Source organism: Halichoerus grypus, chromosome 6 (assembly GCF_964656455.1).
Source record: "Halichoerus grypus chromosome 6, mHalGry1.hap1.1, whole genome shotgun sequence".
NCBI lineage: Eukaryota > Metazoa > Chordata > Mammalia > Carnivora > Phocidae > Halichoerus > Halichoerus grypus.
Window position 1 is genome coordinate 78,304,260 of NC_135717.1, and position 19,161 is coordinate 78,323,420.

The window sequence follows — 19,161 nt, forward strand, 5'->3', positions numbered from 1 at the left end:
TAAAATGTTTAAGTTTGACATTGTCCCATTTGTATATTTTTGCTTTGTGTTTTTAGTGTCATATGCAAGAAATCATTGTCAAATCCAATGTCATCAAGCTTTTCCCCTATATTTTCTTTTATGAGTTTTATGGGTTTGGTCTTATGTTTAAGTCTTTAATCTATCTTGAATTTATTTTTGTTTATGATGTAAGATACAGGTCTAACTTCATTCTTCTGCATGTGGATATCCAGTTTTCCCAGCATCATTTGTTGAAGAGACTCTCCTTTCCCCATTGAGTGGTCTTGGCACGCTTGCTGATATTCATTTGATCATTTATGCAAGGGTTTATTTCTGGGCTCTCTATTCCATTGGACTGTGTGTCTGTATTTATGGCAGTATCATACCATTTTGATCACTGTAGCTTTGCAGTGTGTTTTGAAATCAGAAGGTATGAGCCCTTCAACTTTGTTCTTCTTTTTCAATATTGTTTTCACTATTTGAAGTCCTTTGAGATTCTATATGAATTTTAGGATAATTTTTTTTTAATGCAAATAATGCTATGGGAATTTGGATAGGGTTTGTGTCGAAGCAGTAGATCACTTTGGTAATATGGGCATCTTAACCATATTAAGTCTTCCAATTTATGAACATGGGATGTCTTTCCATTTTTTTGTGGCTTCTTTAATTACTTTTAGCAATATTTTGCAGTTTTCAGTGTATAAGTCTTTCACATTCTTGGTTAGGTTTATTACTAAGTATTTTATTCTTTTGATGCTATTGTAGATGGATTGTTTTCTTCATTTTCTTTTTGGATTGTTCATTACTAGTGTATAGACACAACTGATTTTTGTGTGTTGATTTTGTATCCTGCAACTTTGTTGAATTTGTTTATTAGTTCTAATAATTTTTTTTTGGTAGTCTGTAGGGTTTTCTGCACATGAGAGCATGTCATCTACATCTAGAGATAATTTTACTTCTTTTCCACTTTGGATTCCTTTTATTTCTTTTTCTTGCCTAATTGCTCTGGCTAGGATTTCCGATATGCTGAGTATGAGTAGTGAGAGTGGGCATCCTTGCCTTGTTCCTGATATTATAGGAAAAGCTTTCAGTCTTTCACCATTGAGTATGATGTTAGCTGTGGGTTTTTCATATAAGGCCTTCATTATGTTGAGGTATATTTCTTCTATTCCTAGTTTGTTGAATATTTTTATCACGAAAAGGTATTGAGTCTTATCAAATGCTTTTTCTGCATTAATTGAGATTAGCATGTGCTTTTGTCCCTTCTTTTGTTACTGTGGTGTGTATCACACTGATTGATTTGTGGAGTTGACCCATCCTTGCATCCTATGAATAAATCCCCCTTGGTCATGGTGTATAATTCTTTTAATGTGCTATTGAATTTGGTGGGCTAGAATTTGGAGGATTTTTTTTTTAATAAAGAATTTTTAATTAATTTATTTGAGAGAGAGAGTGCATGCATGCATGAGCCAGGGTAGGGGCAGAGGGAGAGGGAGAGAAGCAGACTCCCCACTGAGCATGGAGCCCAACATGGGGCTTAGTACCGTGACCCTGAGATCATGACCTGAGCTGAAATCAAGAGTCAGCTGCTTATCTGACTGAGCCATCCAGGCACCCTGGAGGATCTGTGTATCAATATTTATCAAGGATATTTTTCTATAATTTTGTCACAGTGTTGTTTTTCTTCTTGTAGTGTCATTGGTTTTTCTGTTTTGTTTTTATTAAGTTTTTTATTTTAATTCCAGTCTAGTTAACATATGGTGCTATGTTAGTTTCAGGTGTACAATATAGTGATTCAACAGTTCTATATATTACTCAGTGCTCATCATGGTAAGTGTATGTAGTGTCATTGTTTGACTTTGGTATCAGAGTAATGCTGGCCTTATAGAGTGAGCTTGGAAGTGTTCCCTCCACTTTAGCTTTTGGAAGAGTTTGAGGAGGATTGGTGTTAATTTTTTAAATGTTCGGTAGAATTCTGCCATGAAGCCATTTAGTTCGGGGCTTTTTTATTGGTGGTGGTGGTGGTAAATTTTAGATTACTGATTTAATCTTCTAACTAGTAACTGGTCTATTCAGATTGTCTGTTTCTTCATGATTCAGTCTTGGTAGGTTGTATGTGTCTGGGAATTTGTCCATTTCTTCTAGGTTATTTGATTTGTTGGTATATAATTGTTCAGAGTATTCTTATAATCTTTTTTATTTCTGTGGCATTGGTTGTAATGTCCCTATTTTTGGATTTTAGTTATTTGAGTCTTCTCTCTTTTCTTAGTTAATCTAAGGGTTTATCAATTTTGTTGATCTTTTCAAAAAACTAACTCTTAGTTTTGTCAATTTTTTTTCCCTATTGCATTTCTGTTCTTTATGTCATGTATCTCTGCTCCAAGCTTTATTTCATTTTTTTGCTAGCTTGTGTCAGCAATAAACCTTCCTGTTAGCACTGCTTTTGCTGCATAGCATAGGTTTTGGTATGTTGTGTTTTCATTTTCATTTGTTTCAAGATACTTTCTAATTTCCCTTGTGATTTGTTCTTTGACCCATTGGTTGTTTAAGAGTGTACTGTTTAATTTCCACATGTTTGTGGGTTTTCCACTTTTTCCTTCTGCTATTGATTTCTGGTTTTATTCCATTGTGATCAGTAAGCATACTTTGTATGATTTCTGTATTCTTCAGTTGGTTAAGACTTGTTTTGTAGCCTAACATGTGGTCTCTCCTGAAGAATATTTCATGTGTACTTGAGAAGAATTTATAATCTACTGTTGTTGGGTGGAGTATTCTGTATATGTCTGTTAGGTCCAGTTGGCTTATAATGTTCAAATCCTCTATTTCCTTATTGATCTTCTGTCTGGTTATTCTATCCATTATTGGAGGTAGAATATTGAAGTTTCCTACTATTATTGTATTGTGTTGCTGTCTATTTATCTTTCCAGTTCTGACAAAGTTTCCTTTATATATTTAGGAGCTCTGGTGTTTGGTACACAAATATTTATAATTGTTATACCTACTGAGTGAATTGACCCTTTTATCATTGTATAATGTCCTCCTTTGTCTCTTGTAACAATTTTTGACTTAACCTTTGTCTCTTGTAACAATTTTTGACTTAAAGTCTGTTTTGTCTGGTATTAGTATAGCCTGCCCTGTTCTCTTTTGGTACCAGTTACATGGAATATCTTTTCTCATCCTTTCACCTTTAGCCTGTGTTCTTAGATCTAAAGTGAGTCTCTTATAAAAAGCATATAGTTGTATCTTGTTTTTTAAATCTGCGCAGCCAATCTATGTCATTTGATTGGGGTATTTAATCCATTTACATTTAAAGTATTAGTGTTAGTGAACGACTTACTGTTGCCATTTTGTTGTTTTCTGTATATCTTGTAGCTTTTTTGTCCCTCCTTTCCTCTCCTACTGCCTTCCTTTGTGTTTTGTTTTACTTTTGGGTAGTGACATGATTTGATTCCTTTCTTATTTCCTTTTGTGTATATTCTAGAGATATTTTCCTTGTGGTTATTATTGCAATTATAAAACATGTTAACGTTGCAGCATTCATTCTATTTTAAACTGATAAGTTCAGTTGCATACAAAAACTCTATTCCTTTTTTTTTTTTTTAAGATTTTATTTATTTGAGAGAGAGTGAGAGAGAGAGCATGAGCAGGGGGGTAGGGGCAGAGAAAGAGGGAGAAGCAGACTCCCCGATGAGCAGGGAGACTGACACAGGGCTTGATCCCCAGGCCCCAGGATCACGACCTGAGCTGAAGGCAGATGCTTAACTAGCTGAGCCACCCAGGTGCCCCCCAAAACTCTATTCCTTTACAACTCCACCCCTGCTCCACTTTATCTCATTGATGTTACAAATTACATCTTTATATAATGTATACCCAGTAACAGAGATTTACAGTTATAAAAACTGTAGTTGTTTTTAAAACTTCTTTATTCATTATATAGTTTTAATAGTTTTTTTTTTCATTTAAATTCTGTGCACCAAAAGGATAATAATACAGGCTATTATATTTATGTATTTACTTTTACTGGAGAACTTATTATTTTCCTGTAGCTTTGTGTTCGTGTCTAGCATCCTTTTGTTTCACTTTGAAGAACTCCTTTTAGCATTTCTTGTGGAGCAGGTCTAGTGGAAATGAACTCCCCCTGCTTTTGTTTTTATGAGAAAGTCTTAATTTCTCTATTTTTGAAGGATAGTTTTGCTGGATGCAGTATTCTTGGCTGAGCTTTTTTCTTTCAGCACTTTCAATATATCATCCCACTCTGTTCTGGCCTGTAAGAAGAAATCTAATAATCCTATGGAGGCTCTCTTGTATGTGATGATTTGTTTTTCTCTTGCTGCTTTCAAGATTTCTCTTTGTCTTTGACTTTTTAAAAATTGAGATATAATTGACATGTAACATTATTTTAGTTTCAGGTATGCAGCATAATGATTTGATATTTGTATATATTACGAAATGACCAGCATAATAAGTCTAGTTAACATCCATCACCAAAGCTAGTTACAAATTTTTTTAAACTTAAGATTTACTCTTTTAGCAATTTTCAAATATATAATATTATTAGCTGTAATCACTATGCTGTACATTACATTCCCATGACTTATTTTATAACTGTAAGTTTGTACTTTTCCGCACACCCCCTCCCCATTTTGCCTGCCACCTGCCTCTCCCTGGCAACCACCAATCTATTCTCTGTACCTATGAGCTCTTTTTGCCCCCCAGATTCCACATATAAGTGAGACGATATGGTGTTTGTCTTTCTCTGATTTATTTCACTTAGCATAATACCCTCAGGGTGCATCCATGTTGTGAGAAATACAAGATTTCCTCCTTTATGGTAGAATAATATTCCATTGTATATTCACTACATTTTCTTTAACCATTCATCCATGGATGGACACTTAGATTATTTCTATACCTTGGCTATTGTAAATAATGCCACGGTGGACATGGGGTGCAGATAGCTTTTTGAGATAGTGTTTTTGTTTTCTTTGGATAATACCGAGAAGTGGAATTGATGGATCACATTTTAATTTTCTGAGGAACTCCATACTGTTTTCCACAGTGGCTGCACCAACTGTGCACCAACACTGCACAAGCCTTCCTCTTTCTCCACATCCTCTCCAACACTTATTTCTTATCTTTTTGATAATAGCCACCCTGACAGGTATGAGGTGGTATCTCATTTTGGTTTTGATTTGCACTTCCTTGATGATGAGTGATGTTGAGCATCCTTTCATGTGTCTGTTGACCATCTGTGTGTCTTCTTTGGAAAAATGTCTGTGTAGATCCTGTGCCCATTTTTAATCGGATTATTTGTTGTTGTTGTTTTCGCTATTGAGTTGTATTTCTTTACATATTTTGGATATTAACCCCCTATCGGTTATATCGTTTACAAATATTTTGTCCCATTCAATAGGTTACCTTTTCATGTTGACAGTTTTTTATTTTTTTATTAAAGATTTTTATTTATCTATTTGAGAGAGAGAGAATGAAGAGAAAGAGAGCATGAGAGGGGGGAGGTGAGAGGGAGAAGCAGACTTCCCGCTGAGGAGGGAGCCCGATGCGGGACTTGATCCTGGGACTCCAGGATCATGACCTGAGCTGAATGCAGTCGCTTAACCAACTGAGCCACCCAGGCACCCTCATGTTGACAGTTTCTGTTGCTGTGCAGAAGCATTTTAGTTTGATGTAGTCATGCTTGTTTATTTTTGCTTTTGTTGGCTTTGCTTTGGTGTCAGATCCAAAAAGTCATCACCGAAACCAATGTTAAGGAGCTTATCTCCTGTGTTTTCTTCTAGGAGTTTTATGGTTTCAGGTCTTACACTTAAGTCTGTACTTTGTTTTGGGTATATTTGTGTATTGTGTCAGATAATGGTCTAGTTTCATTCTTTTGCATGTGCTGTCCAGTTTTCCCAAGACCATTTACTGAAGAGACTGTCCTTTCTACATTGTACATTCTTGGCTTCTTTGTCATAAATTTGTTGATTGTATAAACATGGGTTTCTTTCTGAGCTCTCTATTTTGTTCCATCGTTTTAGGTGTCTGTATTTATGTCAGTACCATGCTGTTTTGACTACTATAGCTTTATAATATAGTTTGAAATCAGGTACCATGATGCCTTCAGCTTTGTTCTCAAGTTTGCTTTGGCTATTTGGAGTCTTTTGTGGTTTCATACAAATTTTAGGATTGTTTGTTCTATTTCTGTGGAAAATGCCATTGGGATTTTGATAGGGATTGCACTGAATCTGGAGATTGTTTTGGTTTGTTGGGCATTCTAACAATATTAATTCTTCCAATCCACAGCATGGAATATGTTTCTATTTATTCTTCAGTTTCTTTTATCGATGTCTTACAGTTTTCACTCTACAGGTCTTTTACCTCCTTGATTCATTTATTGCTGAATATTTTATTCTTTTTGTTGCAATTATAAATGGGTTTGTTTTCTTAATTTCTCTTTCTGGTAGTTTGTTATTAGGGTACTGTTTTTGACTTCTGGCAGTTTGATTATAATGTGCCTTGGTGTGAGGCTTTTGCGTTTGTCCTAGACGTAGTTTTTTGAGCTTCTTGAATTTGTATGTCTTCATGTTGCTGATTCTTTCTTCTGTCAGTTCAAGTCTGCTGTAAAACCCCTCTAGTGAACTTTTCAGCTGTTATTATATTTTTCAGTTCCAGAACTTGTTAGCTGCTTTTTTATAGTTTCTCTTTGTTGATATTCTTCTCATTTCATTCATGCATCATTTTCCTGATTTCATTTAGTTGTGTGTGTTCTCTCTTAGCTGATTGAGCATCTTTATGACCATTATTTTAAATTCATTGTTAGGTAGCACATAGATTGCATTTTTTTGGGGGGGGGGTCAGTTTTTGGAGATGATTTTGTTCCTTTGTTTGGGCCACATTTCCCTGTTTCTTTCTTTTTTTTTTTTTTTTTTTTATTTAAAGATTTTTTTTTTTTTTTTTTTTTTATTTATTTATTTGAGACAGAGAGAATGAGAGAGAGAGCACATGAGAGGGGGGAGGGTCAGAGGGAGAAGCAGGCTCCCTGCCGAGCAGGGAGCCTGATGCGGGACTCGATCCAGGGACTCCAGGATCATGACCTGAGCCGAAGGCAGTCGCTTAACCAACTGAGCCACCCAGGCGCCCCTCCCTGTTTCTTTCTATGCCTTGTGATCTTTGGTTGAGATGTGGCATTTGAGAAAACAACCACCTTTCCCAGTTTTTATGTACTGGTTTTGTGCAGGGGAAGACCTTAAACAGTCAGCCCAGCTAGAGGTCCTAGGACCTCCCAAACCTTTTAGGATCTCCTTCTCCTCCTGGCATCTGACTGCACCCCTGTAGGTCCAATGTGTTCTGGTGCTTATCTCTGTTTTTAGTGACTTTAAAACTCTGCTGGTCCCATCAGCGTGCTGAGTCAGGTGAGACAGAAACCAATGCCTTGGGCAGCCCCCAGACCAACCACAACATCGTAGATACAGTCTACTCTTTTGTTTCCATCCCAGAGGCAGAGCCCAGGATGGGAAGTTTCCTCCTGGTTGTACTGCTCTATGCTGGATGAGGGCAGGGGCAGGGGCCTGAGTGGGCATGTAAAATGCCACCCATGAATTTTCCTACCCCTTTTGCTGGAATTTTGTCTTGGTTTTATGCTGGCCTGAGGCCTGTAGCTTCTTAGCTGGTCACTGGAGTTCTCACAAAGGTATTTTAGTTTGTATATTGTTAACCCAGTGTCTCTAGGAGGAGGGGGCGCCTGGAGCTTCCGAGTCTACCATTCTGATAACATCCTTTTCCTTTTCTTTTTTACTCTTTTATTTTTTTTTTTTTTTAAAGATTTTTAAAAATGAAGTGTGACATATACACAGAAAACTATGTAATTTGTAATGGCACAGCCTGATGAATTTTTAGAAGTGAACAGAGTTACTTATCTCCCAGATAAGAAACTAAAACCTTACCAGCACCCCAGGGTACCGTTTGCCCCCTCCCATTCACTACCTTGACTTCTCTTTTGAAAAGTTACTATTGTCCTGACTTCTCTATTCTGACTTTCAGCCTCATAGGTTTTTTTTTTCTTTTTTAAAGTTTTTTTTTTTTTTAATTTATTTGACAGAGAGAGATACAGCGAGAGAGAGAACACAAGCAGGGGGAGTGGGAGAGGGAGAAGCAGGCTTCCCGCAGAGCAGGGAGCCCGATGCGGGGCTCGATCCCAGGACCCTGGGATCATGACCTGAGTCGAAGGCAGACGCTTAACTGACTGAGCCACCCAGGCGCCCCTTTCTTTCTTTTTTTAAAAAGTAATCTCTACACCCAACGTGGGGCTCGAACTTGCAACCCCGAGATCAAGAGTTGGATGCTCTAACGACTGAGCCAGCCAGGTGCCCCAGCCTTGTAGATTTTTTTTCTTGTTTCTGAACTTTATATAAATGAAATTGTTCTTTATAAAAATTCACTGAAGTATTAAAGTGTACATATAAACATGTAGAAAAGTACACTAATCATAAATGTTCAGTGTGATGAACACATTCACTTAACCAGCATCAAAATCAAGATAAAACATTACCAGTGTCCCAGAAGTCTCAATACTGTCCCTTGATGTCACTGCCAAGGACTCCCCTTCTCATCACTACTAAGGGAAACCACTTTTAGCAACATAGATTAGTTTGGACTTTTTGTACTTTTGGGAACCAAACATATGGACTGTTTTGTGTCTGGCATTCATTCGACATGTTTGCGAGATTAATTCATGTTGCATGTAGCATTTTCATTGTATACTTTTCTATTGCATGAGCATAGCACAACTCATTTTTCCATTCTGACTTTATAATAGACAGTGGAGTTTTTTGGTAGTTCTTTGTTGTTTTGAATCGGGCTGCTGTTAGCATTCTTGTACACGTCTTTTGGTGCACATACACACCCATTTATCTTGGGAATTACTGGGTCAGGTTAGAGGATAGGCATGTTTCATTTTAACAGATTCTTCCAGTTTTCCAGTGTGGTTGTACAACTTCACACTTCTGCACAGCAGTGTACAATTTCAGCTGTTCCATATCCTTGACAGCACTCAGCATTGTGCGTCTTTTAAGCTTTTTTCACAGCTCACTTTTTCCCCATTTTTTGTACTTGCAGTAATTTATACAGAACAAAATTTACCATCTTGAGGTGCCTGGGTGGCTCAGTCGTTAAGCATCTGCCTTCGGCTCAGGTCATGATCCCAGGGTCCCGGGATCGAGCCCCACATCGGGCTCCCTGCTCAGTGGGGAGCCTGCTTCTCTGTCTGCCTGCTGCTCCCCCTGCTTGTGCTCTCTCTCTCTGCCAAATAGATAGATAGATAGATAGATAGATAAATAAAATCTTTAACAAAAGCAACAAAATAACAACAACAAAAACCTGAAATTTACCATCTTAACTATTTTAGGTGAACAGATAGTGGTATTAAATACCTTTGTTATGTTGTACAACCATCAGCACCATCCATCTCTATAACTCTTTTCTTTTAAAACTGAAACTATAACAACAGTTCCCTGCTTCCTCTTCCCTACAGCTCCTGGCAACTGCCATTCTTCTTTCTGTCTTGCTTTTTGACTCTTAAGTACATACCTCATATAAATGGAACCATACATATTTGCCCTTTTGTGACTGCCCTAACTTCACTTAGCATAATGTCCTCAGTGTTCATCCTTGTAGCATAAGCTCAGTTATTTTATTTTTATTTCAAATAAAAAATATATTATTATTATTTTCTAAGTAATCTCTTCCCCCAACATGGGGGCTTGAACTCACGACCCCAAGGTCAAGAGTTGCAGGCCCTACCGAGTAAGCCAGCCAGGTGCCCCAAGCTCAGTTATTTTTAACCTACTTATTTACTTTCCAATGTAGATAAGAAATTTCGTAATACAATTTTCATTTTCAGGTTATCTTTATCAAAATGGTAGTTGTCTCAATTTCTCCTATTCAATTATTCTGTCGATATGAATTGAGAGAGAAGTTCTCCAAGTGAAAAGCTTTGGGTTTCTGTAGTGCTTAGGGCCTGGAAGTAAAACATTGTGCCAAATGCCATGAAGTATCGTTAGTTCTCACATTTGGTGAGATGCAGGAACGACCCCAAACTGGGAGATTTCCAGCGGCCTTGGCTAGCAGCCTACACCTGTGCTTTGCAAGTTTTCCTCTTCCTGTCATTGCAAGGACACTTAGTTGTGCCACAGCAACCCAAGGCTTCTTCAGTGATGAGTGTTGTATTTCGGGGGAAATCCTGGGAGAAAGGGCAGAGAAAGGGTAGGCCTCCACAAAGAGTCCGTGTGATCATTTCCATGAAAAAGAGAGAAAAAGTAGCATCAGACAGATCCGGCTGACAAGGAGAGATTCAAATTAGGGTTTACAGACCATTTGCCCTGAATCATAAAGTAAGATTCCTTTTTATCAAAACGTGATTAATACAGAATGGTATAAAGTAGAACACGAAATTGTTTTACTTCTCCTCCTGTAATTAAAAATACAAGGTGAGGGCACCTGGGTGGCTCAGTTGGTTAAGCATCTGCCTTCGGCTCAGGTCATGATCTCAGGGTCCTGGGATCGAGCCCCACATCGGGCTCCCTGCTCTGCGGGAAGCCTGCTTCTCCCTCTCCCATTCCTCCTGCTTGTGTTCCCTCTCTCGCCGTGTCTCTCTCTGTCAAATAAATAAATAAAATCTTCAAAAAAAAAAAAAAAATACAAGGTGAAATGTGGATCCGTTGTCTCAGCTTCTCAGGACCTAGAGGGAAAGATGGATGGAGGACTGTCAGATGCCATTTTCCAGGAACCTAGATCGTTAAGGCGGGGACAAAGGAGGGCAAGTGTAGTTGGAAGAAGGTATTTAGCCCCTTTCTTCCCTTTTTAGTTGCCTCTTGAAGTGGATCTAACGAGAGCAAAGAGACAAGATTTTGAACCATCTGTGGAACAAGCAAGATACAGCAGCTGCCGGCAGAATGTGGCTCCGGGACCCCCCGAACCACCGGAGGTGACCTCGCCTTGCAGACCGAGCCGCTCGGATGATCCGCCCACTGTGGTGCAGGAGAAGGCCAGCAGCTGCCGGTGCGGCCCTGGTTCCCTCCCCGTCCTCCCGTCCCCCCCTCCTCCATTTTCACGGGCTGAGCCAGCGCGGTGGCTTGTGTGCCCCCCGGCCGGGCCCGCTGCTCCCTGCGCTCGCTCGGGACTCACCCCCCGCCCCCCTTGTTCTCTTGGGATGCAGCCTGCGGCCGCCTGCCACCGCGAGCGATGCCACGTACGAACGGAAGCTGCGCCAGAAACAGTTGCAGCGGCAGTTCCGGCAGCAGATGGAGGAGCAGCGGCAGGTTCAGCTGTGCGCTCCGGCGGCTGAGCCGAAGACTCCGGGTGCGTGAGGAGGCCGGGAGCCGCGCTTCGCTCCCGACCAGCCCTCCTAGGCCTTCTCTCAGGTTCCACGCCGGGTAGAGGAGGCTAAGCTGCGATCATGAGGTCCTGCCCTGCATTTCCCCATTTTTAAAGACACTCCTTTTTTTAGGGAAGGAAATGGCCCTTGACATAATCTAGAACTAGAAATTTCAGGGTAGAGAACGGTTTTTTTCCTTTCAGGTACTTTGGCCGCGTTTGCTAGAAAGCTTTTCTGAGTAGTCCGTGAATAGAAGGCAGAATTGTTTGACGATAATGGGGGCTTTGGGCCGTGCTTCATGCATGAACTTCAGTTTACTTGATCCAGGCCTAGTGGTAGTAGCAGAATTTTTTTTTTTTTTTTAGTCTTTCCCAGAGAGTAGAAACAAAGAAAGGGCTTATCCCAGACCAGCTGGATTTTTGCCCAGCTTCTCCCTAAGAAAGATTCAGAGGACTTTCTTCGTGTTTAGTTCATTAATATTCCGCTCAGCACTGACAGGCTTAATGTAGCGGGGGAAAAAGCTTACTGTGTTGGGGATGTTCTTAATAGTAACTATTATTCTGGATCTTGAGCTTCCAAACCATTGCAGAAGCTCCTGGCGGGGAGGCCGCCCCCCACCCCGGATCCCACAGCCGGAGCCGTGGTTTATATTGGTTTTACATTTTGAATTTCTGCTTAAGATTTTTTCGAACAAAGCTTATAGCTTTAAAAAGTAAAAAGTGGACCAGATAGCTTCTAATAACCCCTCTATTTTTGCTGCTTAAGGAGAAATGAACTCCCCCCCCCTCCCCCCCCCCCGCAATTTGGTGAGAAGAAAAAAAGTCTTTTTAGCTTCTTGTAGATCTGTAGGTAGGGACGGGGATCAGGAATCTTGAATCTCCTACTGGCTGTGCGAGGAACCGGTGGAACTCTAGGCAGCTTTGCACTTCTGAGGTGCTCGCTCCAACAGTTACGTGACTGTGGTTTTGTCCTTCCTCTCGCTCTTGCTCGCTCTCGCTGTCGCTCTCTGAACTCCAGCAGCAGTGTCAGCAGCTCCTCGCAAGCACAGCACTCCTGTAACTGCCGTTTCCGAACCACTCACAGAGGACTTCCTTACAGGTCAGTAAGAGCTCCGGGCAGGACCTAAGCATTGATCAGTAAGTACCTAGGACATGCGCTTTTGGTAGTCACTAACACATTTTAAAAGAGGCATAAAACCTCTCATTTTTATCTGTTGGATAGCCCCGTGAAGTTTTGGGAAAAAAGAGGACCCCTAATGGACTGATGGCAGTTCTGAGAGCACACACTCAACTCCTCTATTGTCCTAAGAGAAGCTTCACGGTACATTTAGGGGTAGGGGCAAGAGAAATCCCAGGAGCTGTCGTAGGCCACGCATGACATGGAATTTCTCATGACCAGTTTTCCCCAGTGCTTTATGTGGGAACACTGGTTGATGCTGCATTTTCTCATGATCTCGGTCCTCGCAGACAGTCTTGGAATGTGGGATATGGATCCAGATGCAAGCGACAGTGATGTCAAGCCCTTGTCTAAACCAGAACTGCTCCAGACCTCTGCTACATCAGTCCTGAAGAACCAGATGGTGACCTGGGACAGGACCCCACAGAACCTCTGCCACCAGAATCCACAAGCAAAATCTGGACTCTCGCACCTCCAAACTCACAACAGCAACCAAGATGTAACAGGTAGCGAAGTGTTTAGGAACAAAAATTGAAAGGAGAACTTGGGTTTAATTCTCTGCATTTTAAAGGAAGCATGACATTGCATTTGAAGAAGTCGGGTGCTATCATGCCAGAGGAACAGCGGTCCAAGAAAACGACAACTGGTTTATGAGCCACAGCTTTTCCTTTGAGGTCCTGACTAGAGGTGTAACCCCTAGTAACCCTTTATAGTAGTAGGAAGCTTAACCACAAAATGAACGAAGAGCTTTTCCTTATTAAATCAGGCCCATCGTGTTTGGTTATTGCAACTGGATCTAGCGTTAACAGAAGGATCTGCCCTCATAACAATTTTCATTCTTGGCTTTTTAGTTTAAGTTAGGATTGTTAACAAACACAGTTCAGAAATTATTAGCTGTCAGTTTATTCCTTATTTGAAAAATCACAGCAGCCACATTTAAATTATTTTTTTCTCCCATAGGAAACTGTGGTATCTATGGCAAGAACCAGGACTTGAAGAAAAGGAAATTGGATCCATCCTAATGGAGGCTCAGGTCACATCCTTGGACTTTGTCACAAAGGGACTTCCGAAAACTACTTTTAGGTCATAAAACTGTTCATCATTCCCAGGGAATGAGCTTTATTTCCAAGGATTTACCTTGCTTCGTTCTGAACTTTACCAGAGGATTTGACTATTGGAGCCTTCTGCAGGTAAAGCTGAGCAGTCAGAAAACAAGCGCTTTAAAAAAGCTTGTCATACACTGCAGCGGGGAGGCTCTGAGATTAAATACCTTTTCTTTGTCTCTTGAGGTTGTTCACTATTTATTCCTAAGCTACTATGTTAGCATGTATAGAAATTTTAGGAATCCCCAGTGCCTACCTGCCTTCAAGCAATATTACTAAGCACCAACTTTTACAGCTGCCTATGTGAAATTATTGTAATACCTGCCTTTCACCTTGGCGCTCGGTGTTTAATGTTGTCCACACCATATTGTGTATCCTTCCGAGAACAAAAGCTAGTGTTTTTTAACTACCTTGCATCAATACAGGCTGTGATCTTCATCTATGATAATCTCTCGTTTATAGGTTTATGGTGTCACTATCCTGCAGTTTTTTACCTAATCAAGGAAATGATCTAAGACCGAAGAAAAGGCATTTTAAGAAAGCAAAATAAATTTTCCTTTGTAACAAAAAATAGGGCGCCTGGGTGGCTCAGTTGGTTAAGCGACTGCCTTCGGCTCAGGTCATGATCCTGGAGTCCCGGGATCGAGTCCCGCATCGGGCTCCCTGCTCGGCAGGAAGTCTGCTTCTCCCTCTGACCCTCCTCCCTCTCATGCTCTCTGTCTCTCATTCTCTCTCTCTCAAATAAATAAATAAAATCTTAAAAAAAAAAAAAAAAATAAAAGTGGGTGTATTTCTCCATTTCAGATGTGAGATATAACCCATCTTAACATAAATGGGTTTTTTTCATAGTTTCAAATGTTTCATAATCCGCGCCCCCCCATAATGAGTTTGCAGGTTCTTTTTAAGATGCATCTTGGGCTGTGCCTTTTATCTCATCTTCAAGCTGTGGCTTTTATTAATTTTTAGATCACAGATCCATTTGTGGGAAGCTATGAACCGAAGGCAAGGAACTCTTAAAGTACAGGAAGGCAGCCAGACATTTCTATTCCTATGGAAGATGAAGAGGCTCTAGCTTACCCTGATTTCCCCTTTATCTCACCTCTCATTACATGGATTTGGTCATATGTTCATCTTTTGGTTTTGATATCCTTACCATTTTTTTTCCAGAAAAAAAAATCTCTCCCTTGTCTGAAGCATAATCTTAGTTTAGTTCAGAACTGCTGCTTTAAAAAAGTTCCCGGAGTCAGGAATCCAGTTATAAATTGCACACAACTGAAAACTGAGCTAATGAGATCATGAAAAAGGAATTTGATGGAAATGAAACCCCACAGCTCAACAAAAGCAAGTTTGGTTTATTTGAATGGTTTCATTAAATAAGTCTACAAAGGTAACAAACTGAAGCACAAAGCGCAATCTTACAAGAAGCGCAACACCCAGAGTTAGTGCAAAATGTACAATTAACGGCTGCTGAGAAACCCCCAAGGTTTGAATTCAGTTTATTTGCTTTTTTAAACAGTGTACATTGTTAAATAATGTAAGGAAAACATTTATAATTCAGAAAGATTTTTGTAATGTGGAAAAAGATACTCAAAGTGTACTATTAACACAAAAATAATTTAAACAGTTCAGTAGCACTAGTTCATTCCTCTAGGCTTCAGTTACTTCATCCACAGGAGGGGAAAAAAAAAATCAACAGTAAATAAAACCAGTTCTTACTTTTTGTGTGTAAGTGATCTCAAAATTAAACCAAAGTAACAAAAAATTATGTGCTGCATTTGTTTCCCTCATTCCTCTAGTAGAAAGTATGGTTTCATTCATCTTAGGTGGTCTGTTTCTCATTTACTTGGCACCTTCGTTGTTCTATCCTTACTCTTACTATCTCCCCAAGAATCTTAAGCAGAGAATAAATAAGTAAACAACTTTGAAGCAGGGCTTGGAACCCCTGTCCTTTTCATTTCTACTTTCCTAAACCTTCAGCTTTCACTTGCATCTTTGGGACCTAGGCTAACTTACTGAAGAAAACAGGGCCCATGAAGGAACAACAGGATAGGACAGCCAACCAGCCTCCCCCTATTGTGGTGATTCCTGGGATGTGCTGTTGAGGTGGGTAAGAGATTGGAAATGTGTCAATTTCCCAACTCAAGAGTCAAGAGAAGAAGCACCCAAAAAATTAGGAGTCCTAGCTTCTTTCCCCATCTTCGGAGATAATAGAGATCCCAAACATAGCCAATTAGGAGAGTATTTCCTGAAAGCTCTGAAAATAATAGAACTGCCCATTACAACTAGGCATAGCACTATATAATACTGATTGGTTGCAGTTATTACTTAAGGGGAGTATTTGTTTATAGGAGAATGTGAGAATATCAGCTGCAATTCTAGAAATAGAGGTGGCACAACAGATTTATGATCCTGCAACCATTTGGACATCACATAGGAAACGAGTAGGAATAAGCCACTCTTTCTTACAATGCTTAATTCAGATGTGGGTCCACTTTCCACAAAATACAGTACCCCAAGCTGAGAAATGCATGATACATTTGCAACAAGAGGAAAGCAATCCAAAGTTTTTCTTAGAGCATCTTTCTCCATCTGTAACTTTTCACTATCAACGTTTCCCAACTTAAAAACTAGCCCCCACCCCCTTCCCTTTATATTCAGCCATTTCCACTAGGTCTTGTCTGTCAAGCCTGGCTTAAGTAAGGCTCACGGCACCCTGTGGGCCAGGCAGCACACATCTTCCTGACAAGTCTGTTCTCCCGTTCTTAGTCTTTCTTTTTCTTTCATTTATCACACACCACCTTTAAGCTTTTAAATTGCTCAATTTTGTTACCACACCCCTCCTTACTGTTCTTGAAACAGAACTTTCTGCTTTCAACCACTGATGTCAACTTAACTTCTCACCCTGCTCATCTTACACCTGCTCTAGACAAAATTGAATGACTTAAAAAAAAAAAACAACACAACTCAGTTTCCCTTTGGCATAATCCTCTGCTGGGGTCACATGGACCTAATATCCTTCCATACGCCCTCTGCTGATCTGGGGTCTGATGAGAAGTTGGTGCTAATGGCAGAAGCAGTAGAAGTCCAAGGCACTAAAATATCCAGCAAGCAATACTGGGAGAACAGAAGTATTCAAGTACAGTAATTTATACAATCTTACATTCACATTTATTTATCTACTACAATGGAAATACAAAGGAAAAAGCTAAAGTGTCTCAATAAGTAAAGGACAGAGCTTGCTTTTTTTTTTTCAACTTTTTAAACCTTTCATATTTTACTCTTAAAACTACTGTTGTCCAACAACATTTATATATCACAGTGTTTCCACATCAAAACTGATGGCAAAGTTACATGTCCGCAGGGGACTTAATTTTTTTTTTTCCTAATTGCTAATGCTGCAGTCAAAGCTGCTAATATCATTTGCTTAAAGCACTAATGACCTATCATAAGAAAGGGTTGAAACCTCAGTCCCCTGGTGTTTTTCACTGGGTTCTAAAGCAAAAAAAAAAAGAAAAAAGAAACAAAGAAAAAAAAAAGGGAGGGGGGAACAGGGTAGGAGAGAGCCCAAAAGTTTTTTTGTTTTGTTTTTTTGTGTTTTTTTTTGTCTTGTGGTTTAGATTCTTGAGGGAATAAGGGATTTGGGGTGGGTACCAAAATTAAGAGCTCCACCCATTTGAAATACAGATGGGGTTTGGTTTTCCACTGAGCTCTCTCGTAGCTTTCGATAAATGATTCTCTTTTCTAGCCCTCACTATTGGGTGTAGAGAAACAGGAAAGCATGGTTTGAAGCCGCCCCATCACAAGAAAGCTGCTCTTTCCTTCTCGTTCCACTCCAATAAATGGTGAAGGGGGAGGGAGATTCTCAATTCTGAGGGCTCTAAGCGGTATTAAAAACATTCCTTTCTGGCAAGAAATAACCAGTTAAATGCAGCACTAGTAGTTAGTATATAGGCTACTTTCCCGTTCCCCCCACCCCCCCTTCAGCATTCCATCTCCTGCCCCCAAATCTACTCAAGTTAATGTCTCTAGGTCTAAGTGGTCCGCAGGTTGGAACCTGGGGGGTTGCTGATGGATTTCTGCAAATTGCTGATGTTGAAATTCTGTAAGGAGGCAGTTCCCACAGGCTGGAACTGGCCAAGCGGCTGTGGTGCTGGGCCACCTGTCCCACTCCACTGAGTGCCAAAGGCGGGAGCTGGAAAACCGTACTGCTGTGGGGGGCACATAGACTTGGTGAAATGACCTAGAGAGGTAGCTGATGCTGCAGAGATGGGGGCAGAACCACCCAGATTTGAGGTCATGGAGATGCACAGCTGACCAGGTGCAGAGAACTTCCTTGCCATTCCAGGGCCCTGAAAACAAAACAACTACATGTCAAGTTTGGTGTGGGTATAACCCAGAGGTGAAATGGGTGGTACTGAAATCTAATTCTAGAACTGGGGCTGTTCGAGCCTTACAGGGTGTAGTAAAACCAAAACCAAACCTTTCATAATTATTGGCTCTTTACACTTGCCAAGTAAGGGTGTGCTTGGAAGTGGGCAGAGTCACGTACATGTGTATATACGTGTATGCAATTCAGGGCGTTAAGAGAAAAGGGGAGAAAAAACTGAGTTGACAAACAGGGAGCTAGGGATTCAAAGACAAAAGGGTAACTGGGTGTTAAAATTTATGAGCTGCTACAGAAGGCTACAGCATGAAAGGCTAAGCACTAGCTAGGTAGTTGATACCACCTCTGCTTCAGATGTGTGCTCAGCGATACTCTGCTAGATTAGGAAAATGACAAAAAGGGAAGACTTGCCTCATAATTCATGTGTCCTTTGCTTCCTCTCCTGCTGGAAAGATTCATGGCATCTCGGGCCCAATTGTCTACCAGCTTGTGCAGGTCATCTGTGAACGTGCCCTTCCTGCTGGACGTCATGGCAGGAGGCTGAGCTTGGGCGGCTTGGCTGTTCACTGCTCCCCCAACGGTGTTTGTGCTACTGGTCCCTAGAATTAGAGGAAGCATCAGAATACAACCATTATAAGAAGCTTGGGTTAGAACGTCAGGAAGAGGGAAAACTTCACAGGATGATGAATGGCAAGCCACTGAATGAGGAGAGGATAAGCTGGGAAGGCATGCGAGAGGGGAAGGGTCCAAGGGTTTGTTTAGCCACATGTTCTGGCATAACATAACAGGGTAATGAAAACAGACTCTCTTCAGGAGTTGTGGCGGATGAGGCTAAATAACTCCGGATGATAGTAGGCACAAATGGGCAGGGCCCTCTTTCAGCCCATTCACACGGTATCTTAGAGTACTGAAACTTACTTTTAGTACCCTATTCCCAGCACCACACTGATGAGGGAGGTGCGCTAAGGTCAATGAGGCTCTAGAATGCTGCAGAATGCAGGGCAAAAGAAGAGGATTTCTTGAGCCCTGAGGCAGGGTTAAAAGCAGGAGTTAAAGGAATGCAAAGGTAGATTGCTTGGCCCAGGAAAAGATGGGGTTCCCAAACCATGTGGATGCTATGCCACAGTCTT

At 40.6% G+C, this 19,161-nt stretch overlaps 2 protein-coding genes across 6 annotated transcripts in view; one reads left to right on the forward strand and one right to left on the reverse strand.

Moving 5' to 3' along the window:
• Positions 1-13,832, forward strand: part of RAD52 (RAD52 DNA repair protein) — a 36,290-nt gene extending 22,458 nt beyond the window's left edge. For both annotated transcript variants that reach the window (XM_036092390.2, XM_078075459.1), the window contains 5 exons: positions 10,859-11,052; positions 11,210-11,352; positions 12,386-12,466; positions 12,835-13,050; positions 13,505-13,832. In XM_036092390.2, coding sequence (XP_035948283.1) covers positions 10,859-11,052; positions 11,210-11,352; positions 12,386-12,466; positions 12,835-13,050; positions 13,505-13,566 — 696 coding nt within the window. In that variant the 3' untranslated portion in view covers positions 13,567-13,832. The remainder of the gene's footprint in view (positions 1-10,858; positions 11,053-11,209; positions 11,353-12,385; positions 12,467-12,834; positions 13,051-13,504) is intronic.
• A 1,147-nt stretch (positions 13,833-14,979) lies between these two features.
• Positions 14,980-19,161, reverse strand: part of WNK1 (WNK lysine deficient protein kinase 1) — a 150,033-nt gene continuing 145,851 nt past the window's right edge. For all 4 annotated transcript variants that reach the window (XM_078075456.1, XM_078075455.1, XM_078075458.1 and 1 more), the window contains 2 exons: positions 18,443-18,630; positions 14,980-17,996 (listed from right to left, as the gene is read on the reverse strand). In XM_078075456.1, the coding sequence (XP_077931582.1) occupies positions 17,679-17,996; positions 18,443-18,630 (506 nt within the window). In that variant the 3' untranslated portion in view covers positions 14,980-17,678. The remainder of the gene's footprint in view (positions 17,997-18,442; positions 18,631-19,161) is intronic.